This window comes from Elephas maximus, chromosome 22, assembly GCF_024166365.1.
Source record: "Elephas maximus indicus isolate mEleMax1 chromosome 22, mEleMax1 primary haplotype, whole genome shotgun sequence".
NCBI lineage: Eukaryota > Metazoa > Chordata > Mammalia > Proboscidea > Elephantidae > Elephas > Elephas maximus.
In genome coordinates, this window is record NC_064840.1 from 17,722,038 (window position 1) to 17,734,340 (window position 12,303).

Genomic DNA, 12,303 nt, shown 5'->3' on the forward strand with positions numbered 1-12,303 from the left:
GCTTTTGCATGCATGTGAGGTGATTGAAAATACCATGGGTTGGGTCAGGCGCACCTTAGTCCTCAAAGTGACATCTTTGCTTTTTAAAGAGTTCTTTTGCAGCATATTTCCCAATGCAATACATTGTTTGATTTCTGTCTTATAGGGTCGCCCTGTGAGTCAGAATTGACTCCATGGCAGTGGGTCCACCATTAGTATGTACTCCTTTAACCAGACTCCACAGGATCTTCCTTAGGGTCACACTTTCACTTGTGCATGTGTCTGTTTGTCTAATTACAAAAGTATCTTAGTTATCTAGTGCTGCTGTAACAGAAATACCACAAGTCAACGGCTTTAACAAAAATAAATATATTTTCTCACGGTCTAGTAGGCTAGAAGTCTAAATTCAGGGCATCAGCTCCAGGGGAAGGCTTTCTCTCTCTGTCAGCTCTGGAGGAAGGTCCTTCTTGTCAGTCTTCCCCTGGGCTAGGAGGTTCTGGGTGCAGGAACCCCAGATCCAAAGGACATGCTCTGCTCCGGTGCTTCTTTCTTGGTGGTATGAGGTCCTCAACTCTCTGCTTGCTTCCCTTCCCTTTTCTCTCTTGTAAGATAAAAGGTGGTGCAGGCCACACCCCAGGGAAACTCCCTTTACTTTGGATCTGGGATGTGACCTGAGCCAGGGTGTTGCATCCCACCGTAATCCTCTTTAACCACAGGCAGAGATTATAGTTTATAACACCTAGGAAAATCACAAAATGGAGGACAACCACACAGTACTGGGAATCACGGCCTAACCAAATTGATACATATTTTGGGGGGACACAATTCAATCCATGACAAAAAGCAAGTCCTGCTTGTTGCAATAAAGCCTTTCTAAAGAAAATAAAAAGGAAGTATCCTTCCCTCTCTTTTCCCCCGGAAGCATTTTACAACATATTTGCTTACTTAATTCCCACAACCCAGTGACACGCGCACTACTACTATTTCTTTTGAAAGATGAGGATCCTGAATCTTGGAAACCTAATGTAACTTGCCCAAGGTCACATAGCGTGATCAGGCGAGTAATTAAACCCAGTGTATTCAGTTCTGGTTTCTCTCTCTAACCATGTAGAAACCAGGTGGAGTAACTGAGCAATCTACCTTGAGAAAGAAGGGCAGGGTTCAAGAAACTTCCAGAAGCGACCCAAAGTGGGTCGTGAAAGATGAATAAGCGTTCACCAGGCGCGCGGGGGGGTGGGGGGAGGGCATTTCGGACAGAGGTAATAAGCAACGCAAAAGCGTGGAGTTCAGACCCGCAAATTCTTTCATTTTTTTTTCCACCAAGGTGGGAGAGGGGGATTTAAGTGTGGACTTGGGGTGCCTCAGAGACCCTTGGCTCGCCCAGCATCTACTCGCCTCTCTTCCTGGCCATCCCTCCTTTTCAGCCACGCTTTCATTGCTTACACCCCACTTTCCCAGGCCCTAGTCTGTCTCCAGGGAGCACTGGTGGTGCAGTGGTTAGGAGCTCAGCTACTAGCCAAAAGGTCGGCAGTTGGAATCCACCAGCCGCTTCCTTGGAAACCCTATGGGGCGGTTCTACTGTCCTATAGGGTCGCTATGACTCAGATTGGGTTTTTATGACTCAGAATCAACTCCACAGCAACGGGTAGTCTGTCCCCGGAATAAAAACATTGGCAGGAGTTACCAGCCGGACGAGGCAGCGGGAGCTGGGCGCGGAGCGGGGTGTGCGTGTGTGTGTGTGTGTGGAGGGGAGTGACCCGGGGAAGGACGCACACAGCAGGGAAGTTGACCCCAAAGGCACAGCCCATACGAGTCCACCCTCTTTTCACACTCGAGCCACCCACTCTGTTGTTCCTGTGGGGTTCTGGCTCAGGACAAGAGGTAGCCCTGGACCCAGGAAAACCCACACTGAGCTACCGCCTCCTCCACCCCACGCGGACGCCACCTGGAGCGACTGTCACACCAGCCACTCCGTCTGCGCCCGCTCGTCCCTGCGCCCGAGACGAGAGGGGGAGGGCCTGGCCAGGATGGGAGGTGCGGAGGTACGCCGGGGGTTGGGCCATTATTCACCAATAGAAAACAGAGACCGAGAGCCACGTGTCCACAAATTAACCAATCACTTTTTTACACCGAAATGCCTTGGGTCTTGGAGTGGGACCGGCAGATGGACCCGGTTGGGCGGGCTGGATCATGTGATCCGAAAAGATAAATACGGCCACGTGGTTTTTCCTGGGCTGCTGCAAGCTGTTGGGCCCCACTGTACCTGTTGAACAGTTATTTAATGAACGTGTGTGAATTGTTTTTGTGAGGATATTGTGGCTGCTTGGGTACAATCCGGCTTCAAATTACTTTTAGCTTAGTTTATGGAGTCTCTGGGTGACCCTGAGTGACTCAAAGACAGGCCTGGCGATCTGCTTTCAAAAGGTCACAGTCTTAAAAACCCTCTGGAACAGTTCTGCTCTGCGTGCATGGGGGTCTCCATGAATCTGAGTCAACTAACAACAATTATCTTGAAAGGATGCCGGTTTGAAGATCAGGTGAAAAAAAAAAATCACAGAGAAGACTCAACTGCAGGCAGTTACTAATAATTAATTATTAGTAACTGCAGGCAGTTACTAATAATTAATTATTATTGTCTTGAGGCCAGCCCCAAATACATTGGATCCCCAGCATCTTGTTCAGTGCCTAGCCCAGAGTAAATAAATATTCATTGAATGGATGAATGGAACAAGGGAGAAATCGGGCAGAAAGACACACTCCCTCTTCAAACTGAGGGCCTTTTGCTGCCCACCACCTTCCAGCGGTGACTGCTGTTCTGTCAGCCTCTGATGGTTTGCAAGGGTTCAGTTGAGGCTTCTCAAAGTCTGCATACTCCTTTCTTATCTTTGATTTTCTAATACAGTTTCCTCCTCTGCCCCTTCCCACTTACACTGCTGAATTTCAATGCTGGTATAGACATAAACAAGAAAACCAAACCCTTTGCCATCGAATCGATTCTGACTTATATTGACCCTGTAGAAAGAGTAGAACTGCCCCCATGGAGTTTCCAAGGAGCATCTGGTGAATTTGAACTGCCAGCGTTTTGGTTAGTAGCCATAACACTTAACCACTACATCACCAGGGTCTCCAGACATAAATACAAAGAGGAAAACTTGACTTAGGGACTCAGCAGTTAAGAGTTCAGGTGTTGCTCTCAGACAGATCTGGTCAAACCCAGACTCTACCATCTGTGTGATCTTAGGCACGTGATTTAACTTCTCTGAGTTTTTAGCTTCTTGCCTATAAAGTGGGGGCACTAATATCAATAATCGATTAATTGATATTATCAATAATATCAGTCTCACAGAGCTGGTTTGCCTATGTTCTGTAGATGGAAAAACAACCTGCAAACATGAAGACTTTCAACAAGATGCTTTAATGGAGGGCAAAGTGTAAGGGAAGGCCACAGGAGGACTCTTTTCAGAGGTGACACTCAGCTCTGACAGTACTTCTTTTTGTCCAGGCTCTTGTGCTCCTCGTTGTATGGGGCCTTTGAAAAGCAGATGGCAGCATTGCGGTCACAGTTGCAGAGGACGGCCTCACACTCTTCGTTGCTGCCTGGAGAGGGGCCAGAGGAGAGGAATGAGCCAAGGCGGACCCTCAACTGTACAGCCCAGGGGCAGAGAGGCAAAAATTTAGGGCTAAATGAGATTTCTGATATCTCACCGTGAGCTCTACATAACTTAGTGGTTAAGATCAGAACCTTTGAAATCAGGTGCAACTGGGTTCAGATGCCCACCCTGCTGTGTGGTTTTGGGCAAATGACTATCTTTGAGCCTCAGATGCTTCACCTGTAAAATGGGCATAATAAAACCTATCTTGTGTGCATGATTGGAAACCCTGGTGGCGTAGTGGTTAAGTGCTAGGGCCGCTAACTAAAAGGTCGGCAGTTTGAATCCACCAGGCGTTCCTTGGAAACTCTACGGGGCAGTTCAACTCTGTCCTATAGGGTCGCTGTGGGTCGGAATCGACTCCACAGCACCGGGTATTTTTTGTTTGTATACATGATTAGCTCAGTATGTTGCATATAATAAGGGCCTAATAAATGCCAACTCTTGGCAATTTTTATTAAATAAGGAAGCATACCAGTTAAGAGCACAGATTTGGAGTCATATAGACCTATGTTCAATAACCAGACACCACCACTGGAATGATTTGGAGAAGGCGAGCAACAATGGTTGCACAATTTGAAGAATGTAAACAATATCACTGAACTGTACCTGTAGAAATTGTTGAGATGGTATTAAGGGTTGAATTTTGTCCCCCCAAAATATGTGTTACAAATCAAAGCCTCTACGCCTATGGTTATAGTCCCATTTGGGAATAGGTTGTCTTTGTTATGTGAATGAGGACTAGTACAGGATGGATCTTGAGTCAATCTCCTCTGAGATATAAAAGAGATTAAACAAGCAAGCAAGAGAAGGAGAGATGGTGGAAGAGAGATGCCAAGAACATGAAGACCGCTCAGGAGCAGAAACTCAGAAGAGACAAAGACTTTCCTCTGGAGCCAACAGAGACAGAAAGCCTTCCCCTAGAGTCAGCACCTGGAATTCAGACTCCTAGCCTCCTAAACTGTCAGGAAATAAATTTCTGTTTGTTAAAGCCACCCATTTGTGGTATTTCTGTTATAGCAGCACTAGATTACTAGGACAGAGGACGTATGTTTTGTTATGTATATTTTCACCAGACACACACACACACAAAATAACAAAACAAACACCACCACTTATGAGCTACCTTAGACAAATGACCTAGCCTTCTGAGCCTCAGTTTTCTCATCTGTACAATGGAGATAATAATAGTCCCTATCTCCTAGGGTTGTTGTAAGGATTAAAGAAGAAAGACACTGCCTGGCATTAAGAAAGGCATCAATAGATAGTGGCTCTCGTTAGGTCACTGTCATTCCCTCCCCCCCCCCCACACTGAGGGTCTAGAGGCTGATGAGGGGTGAACCTACTGCTGCAGGTGATATCAGATCCAGAGCATTTGTATGAGTAGTTATTGGTGTAGGGGTTGTCCAGGAGGAATGCACAGCTACTCAGATTCTTAACCCGGTCGTAGCATTGGTCGTGTGTCTGACAGCACCTGGAGGGGATGGGGAACAGAACTCAGACAGGAGCCGGGGCCAGGTAGAGGTGACCCACTGAGATGCTCCGATACAGATGGTCCTATGGCTTGAAAAGATATAAGTACTTTTATCATATGTTTGTTGAAAGTTATTTTAAAATGGTTGCAGGAATACAGTAGAAAACCACGTATTCTGAAGATGAAGTGATAGTTTTAATTACAGGTGGAGGATGACGCTTGAATTGCAGCTGTGGTTGTGTGCTGTCGTTCTCTGCCGCTAGGAGGCAGCATGATCCATCGCCAACGTTCCTCATGCCTTCCATCTAATAGGAAGCTTTGGATACACGGTCCTCTGGGAACATATTTCTTTATATGGCAAGAAGTGGAAATATGTTACCCTTAGCAAATATGCAAATCCCCCACCTGTGCCTCTCTTTGGTGCAATGTGAGATTCTTAGCTCGTGCTCACCCCCTACCCCACCCCTCACCTCAACAGACCCTCCCATTTCCCTCCAAATCACTCACGTGTCCAATTCGTCCACAGGGGTGCCTGATCCGCCCAGGCCACAGTAGCAGCCGTAGTCGTTGTATTCTTTCAAGGGATTACTGTTGGGGATCGCGCACTTGATCATGCTGCGGAACTGCCATACTGCTCGCGGGCTGATGCCACTCCCAGCAGCACCCACTGCAAGGAGAGACACAGCCAGAGTTCAAGTCCGGCCTAGCTGGCTCTGCTAGTGCCCCGTGGGCCCACACTGCCTGCCCTCTCAAGCCTCTCGCAGTCCCCTTGCCAGCTGTCTCCTCAGAAGAGAGTTGGTCACAAGGAACCTGGTAAAGTGAGTAGGATTTTTTTTTTTTAATGAGAACATTTTAAAGTATTTCTAATGAGATAAAATTTACCTAACTCACTTTGACTATTTTAAACTGTAAAACTCAGTGGTTTTTAGTTCACAGAGTTGTACAATCGTCACCACAAAACCAATTGCCATGGAGTCAATTCTGACTCATAGTGACCCTGCAAGACAGAGTAGAACTGCCCCGTGGGGTTTCCAAGAAGCACCTGGTGGATTCGAACTGCCGAGCTTTTGGTTAGCAGCTGAACTCTTAACCACTATGCCACCAGGGTTTCCGTTATCACCACAGTCAATTTTAAAACATTTTCATCACTTCATAAAGAAATCTCATACCCTGTAGCTATTGCCCCCCACCAAGCCCCTTCACCCTAGCCCTAGGCAACCACTAATCTACTTCTCGTTTCTATGGATTGCCTCCTGTGGACAATTTATATAAATTGAATCACGTAGTATGTGGCCTTTTGTGTCTGGCTTCTTTCGCTTAGAATAATGTTTTCTGGGTTGTAGCACGCATCAGTACTTCATTTTTATGGTAAAATAATGTTCCATTATATGGATATGCCACATTTTGTTTATCCATCCGTTGATGGACATTTGAGTTGTTTCTGCTTCCGGGCTATTGTAAATAGCGCTGCTGTGAACATCCATGTACTAATTTTTGTGTGAACGTATGTTTTCAACAGGGATGGGTCACTATGAGTTGGAATTGACAGCAGCAGGTTTTGTTTTTTATTTATTCATTTATCCAGGAAATATTTATTGAGCACCTACTGTATGCCAGGAGCTTCCCTGGGAGCTAGAAATAAAGCAGTTTACAAATTAGACAAAAATCTGTAACCTCATGGAGCTTACATCTCATGGTTAAATAAATTGGAGTACAGACATACAATGGAATACTGTACAGCCATTAAAATGAATGAAGTGGGTAACCCTGTCCTGATATGGAATGATCTTCAAGACAAAGTGAAAAGGCAAGGGCAGAATGGTGTGCTGCCATTTGTATGTGGGAAAAGTATGTAAAATATGGATTAGTAAATACATCTGGAAAGAAAAATGAAAGCTGGTAATCATGGTTGCCTCTGGGGAAGAGTATCCGGTTGACTGGGAAGGGTGAGCAGAGGAGAGAGGAGATCGTGAAGGAGCCAGAGAAGGAGTAACTGGAGCAGAAGGAGGGAAGCCAGAAGGATGAGCTACCATAGACGCACCCAAATTCCCTGAGGGACTGAATTACTGGGCTGAGGGCTGGGAACCATGGTCTCGGGGAACATCTAGCTCAATTGGCATAACATAGTTTATAAAGAAAATGTTCTACATCCTACTTTGGTGAGTAGCGTCTGGGGTCTTAAAGGCTTGCGAGTGGCTATCTAAGATATTCCATTGGTCTCACCCCATCTGGAGCAAGAGAGAATGAAGAAAACCAAAGACACAAGGGAAAGATTAGTCCAAAGGACTAATGGACCACAAGTACCACGGTGTCCACCAGACTGAGTCCAGCACAACTAGATGGTGTCTGGCTGCCACCACTTACTGCTCTGACAGAGATCACAATAGAGAGTCCTGGACAAGCTGGAGACAAATGTAGAACAAAATTCTGACTCACACACACACACACAAAAAGACCAGATTTACTAATCTGACAGAGAGTGGAGAAATCCCAAGAGTATGGCCCCTGGAGACCCTTTTAACTCAGTGATGAAGTCACTCCTGAGGTTCACCCTTCAGCCAAAGATTAGACAGGCCCATAAAACAAAACGAGACTAAATGGGCACACCAGCCCAGGGGCAAGGATGAGAAGACAGAAGGGGACAGGAAAGCTGGTGATGGGGAACCTAAGATGGGGAAACGGAGAGTGTTGACATGTCAGGGGTTAGCAACCAATGTCACAAAACAATATGTGTATTAATTGTTTAATGAGAAACTAATCTGCTCTATAAACCTTCATCTAAAATACAATTATAAAAAAAAAAAAAGAAGAAGGGTGAGGTATCAGGAGAGGCAAGGGATAAGCAAAAAGGGAGCTCTTGAACAGGGGAACTGATTTCCCAGGAGCTGGGGCAATTATCAAGGAGGAGAAATCAGTATTCCATTCTGAGGCTAGGTCTGGGTGGTTCAGCTTTGTATTCTCCTTGCTGTAACTGAAACCTGGTCATCACCCCTGAGCCCCTCAGCCCCAGCAGTCCCTATATCCATTCCTCAGCCCCTCCCCTGGTTTCTGTCTTTAGTGTGTCTCTCTTTCAGTTCATCTCTCCATTCCCACTGCCTCTGTCCCTGCCCAAACCACCACCATACCTTCCCTCCACAGTGGCAGTAGACTCTTAACTGGTCACCCAGCACTCATGCTCACCCCCTTTTGATCTACTCTCCACAGGTTGCCAGACTTTTTTTTTTTTAAGTTGAATCTTAATTTTCCCCTTTAAAACCCTTCAATGGATGGCCCTGCACTTGGAATAGAATCCAAATTCCTTATCCCATTCAAGAAGGCCCTTGAGATCTGGCCTTTGCCCATCTCTCCTGTTTCATCTCATGCCACCCTCCTCCCACTCACTTCCTACAGCCAAGTAGCCTCCTTTCTGGCATGTGTGTGAGTGGGTGTTTGTACTCACTCCTTGGGCAGGGAGCCTGGTCTCTGTATCTCTGAGTCCTCAGTCTCCACCCACAGGAGCTGGATGCCCTTGGAAGTTCCCTCAATGTTGAATGAATGAATGAACAATGAATGACTGAGGTTGGACTTGAATTCCAATGTGTCTGACACCACTAATTCATTCAACAAAGGGTGCAAATAGCTCCATTCCTCCTCTCCTGGCACCCACAGTTCCTTTCTTCCTTTTGAGTAGAAGAATGTGAATAACAGACAAGCAAGATAAGAATTACAGGCAGGGGCCGTGCTGGGGAGACACTATCCCAGGGCAATGTGTTGGGAGAGAAAGGCGAGGGGGCTCTCTCAGCTTGGGTGGTCGGGGCAGAGGGGTCATCTGGTTGCAGACCTGAAGGTATGATGGGGGCTGGGGATTTGAGAGGAGACAAAGGAACCTCCAGAGGGGGCTCTTAAGCCCTATGGGGAGCCTCAAATGAAGACTCCAGGTCTGGCCAGCCCCATCTGCTGTGACCTGTGGCCCCTATTCCAGAGAAGTGGAACCTTAGTGGATGGAGGGGGTGGAAATGGGAAGGTGCCTACCTGTAAGCAGAACAGCCAGCACAAAGAGCTTCATCCTGCTGTCAAGGAAGGGGAGTGGGAGAATGACTTGAAGGGGCCAGAGGTCTCCCTCCTTATAGCTTCCCCTGCCCGAAAGATAAGGCTGTAGTGTTTGCTTTGCTCCCAGCTGACTCAGGGTTGGCCTTGAGTCTATTTCTGTCATAACTGACCAGCTTGCCAGCAAGAGGTCATGGGAAGCAACATGCATATTTGTCTTTAGCACTTTTTAGCTACAGGGAGTTTGCAGGCCTTGGATCTTGACCTTCACACCCTTATCTTTGCACCCAGCCCAGCTTCATGGTTGGATGGCAAGGCTGCCAACTCCATTGGACAACCAGGACCAGTGGGACAGGAAAGAAATGACATGGCGCCTCCATGTCTCCTTATGTGCCGAGGTCTGTGTTGTGGGCCTCATGGAGGAGTCTTATCAATCATGCACTTTGCAGATGAGGAAACAGGTCCAGAGAGATGAAATAACTTGCCCAAGTTCACACAGCTAGCAAATGGCAAAGTGGAGACTCAAACTTAGGTCAGTCTAATGTTAAAAAAACGCGTTTTATTTTTTCCCACTGAACCTGTACCACTGCCCTCCCCCACTCAGGTGGGTGGGATTTTGTGAGGAGAACCTGGGCTTTGGAGCTCCAAGGGCTTGGGTCTGACTTGTACAACGGTAAAGAGTTTTAGAACTGTCAGGAGTAGAACAACCGTATCCAATATCCATAGGACTTTTTTTTTTTATTATTATTATTGTACTTAGATGAAGGTTTACAGAAAAAACTAGTTTCTCACCAAACAGTTAATACACACATTGTTCTATAACATTGGTTAACAACCCCACGACATGTCAACACTCTCCCTTCTCAACCCTGGGTTCCTATTACCAGCTTTCCTGTTCCCTCCTGCCATCCAGTCTCTGCCCCAGGGCTGGCACATCCCCTTAGTCTTGCTTTGTTCCAGGGGCCTGCGTAGAACTTTTTTTTTTTGAGGTAAAATTCACATAACATACAATCAATCGTTTTGAAGTATGCAATGCAATGGTGTTTAGTACATTCACGATGTTTCTCAACCATCACTACTGTCTAGTTCCAGAACTTTTTCATCACCTCAAAAGAAAGCCCTGTAACCATTAGCAGTCTCTCTCCATTCCCTCCTCTCCTAGTCCTTGGCAACTATCAATCTGCTTTCTGTCTCTATGGATTTACCTATTCTGGGTATTTTGTATAATGTATAACATTTTATAATTGGTTTGTTCCATGGTTGAGTTCTTACCTGATCTCTACAATAACTCTGTGAAGTAGAGAGGGCTGTGTTTATTTAATTAAATTATTTATATGAGCAGATAGTAGAGAGAGTTCTCGCATAACATCCACACATACCTGCGTGCTGTTACCCCTATTAACATCTTATATTAACCCAGTGCCGTTGAATAGATTCTGACTCCTAGAGACCCTATAGGACAGAGTAGAACTGCCCCATAGGGTTTCAAAGTTGTAATCTTTATGGAAGCAGACTGCCACATCTTTCTCTTGTGGAGAGGCTGAGTGGGTTCAAACTGTCAACCTTTTGGTTAGCAGCCAAGAGTTTAACCACTGCACACCAGGGCTCCTTAACATCTTACATTACTGTGGTATATTTGTTACAATTAATGAACCAATATTGATATGCTATTGTTAATTAAAGTCCATAGTTTATTTAGATTCTCTTAGTTTTTACCTAATGTTCTCTTTCTCTTCCAGGATCCCACCCAGGACACCATATTATAATTGTCACATCTCCTTAAGCCCCTTTTGGCCATGACAGTTTCTCAACCGTCCTTGTTTTGATAACCTTGACCATGTTGAGGAGTCCTGGTCAGGTATATTATAGGATGTTCCTCTACTGGAATTTGTCCGATGTTTTTCTCATGATTATTGTTATGTGTCATAGAGCTGATCCTGACTCATGACAACCCTATAGGACAGAGTAGAGCTGCCCCATAGGGTTTCCAAGGCTGTAATCTTTACAGGAGCAGATCACCAAGTCTTTTCTCCTGCTGGTGGGTTCACACTGTCAACCTTTCAGTTAGCAGCCGAGCACTTAACCAATGCACCACCAGGGCTCCTTTCACATGATTAGACGTGGGTTATGTGTTTTAGGAAGACCACAGAGGTAAAATGCTATTTCCATCACGTGGTTAGGTTATTTCTGATCATCTCTTTTCCTGAGAAGCATCAGGGCCTCTTTCCAGATGAGGAAACAGAGGCCCAGGATGTGGGACAGCTGGGAATGGTCAAGCCGGGACTTGACGCCACATCTGCTTCTTTCCACTGAACCAATACCCTCCACCCTGGGTGAGGTCGTGTTGCCTGTGAGTCAGTGTAGAATCAAGGACTCTTGGCCTAGTTTTAACCTCGTGGCCCTGCTCAAATTTTCCAGAATTCTAGCTGTCTGCGCTTTTCCGACGGATCCACCAGGGCCAAGAAAGAAAAAATCCACTGGAAGGGCTTGCCTCTTTCAAACCAAGTCCAGGATCCCTGGGAAAGGTCTTCCAGCTAATGAGATCACAACTTAATAGCATTTAATGAGCAGATGCGGGAAACTGAGGCCCAGCGAGGGGAAGTGATTTATTTGGTTGGGCCTGGCTCTGCCCTCATTTTACCCAGGCTTGTCTCATGCCACCCCACTCTTCATACTTGCCTGAGATTTCTAGACCTGTGCTGTCTAGCATGGCAAGCCATTAGCCACATCCAAACCAAAACCAAACCCACTGCGTCTAGTCCATTTCGACTCATAGCAACCCCGTAACGGTTTCCAAGGCTGTAAATCTTTACAAAACCAGACTGCCACATCTCTCTCCTGAGGTGGTTTCTAACTGCCGGCCTTTCGGTTAGCAGTCAAGCGCTTTAACCACTGTGCCACCAGGGCTCCTATTAGCCACCTGAGGCTAATAATTAAAATGAAATAAAATCAACAATGCCATTTCTCAGTCATATTACCATTACCAGTTGAGGTAGAATCGACTTTGACTCATGGCAACCTCATACGTTTCAGATCAGAACTACATTCCGTAGGGTTTTCAATGGCTGTGATCTTCTGGAAGGAGATCACCAGGCCTTGCTCCTCAGGTGCCTCTGGATAGATTTGAACCACCAAACTTTCAGTTAGCCACTCAGTGCTTAACCATTTATACCA

The 12,303-nt window shown here is 46.1% G+C and overlaps 1 protein-coding gene across 1 annotated transcript; it reads right to left on the reverse strand.

The window, feature by feature from the left end:
• Positions 1-3,381: 3,381 nt before the first annotated feature.
• PLA2G1B (phospholipase A2 group IB) lies at positions 3,382-9,215 on the reverse strand. Its single transcript, XM_049866387.1, has 4 exons — positions 9,115-9,215; positions 5,611-5,770; positions 4,976-5,103; positions 3,382-3,576 (listed from the first exon to the last, which is right to left on the reverse strand). Exons 1-4 carry the CDS (start codon positions 9,146-9,148, stop codon positions 3,452-3,454), a joined length of 447 nt encoding a protein of 148 aa, XP_049722344.1. The 5' UTR covers positions 9,149-9,215; the 3' UTR covers positions 3,382-3,451.
• Positions 9,216-12,303: the final 3,088 nt, after the last annotated feature.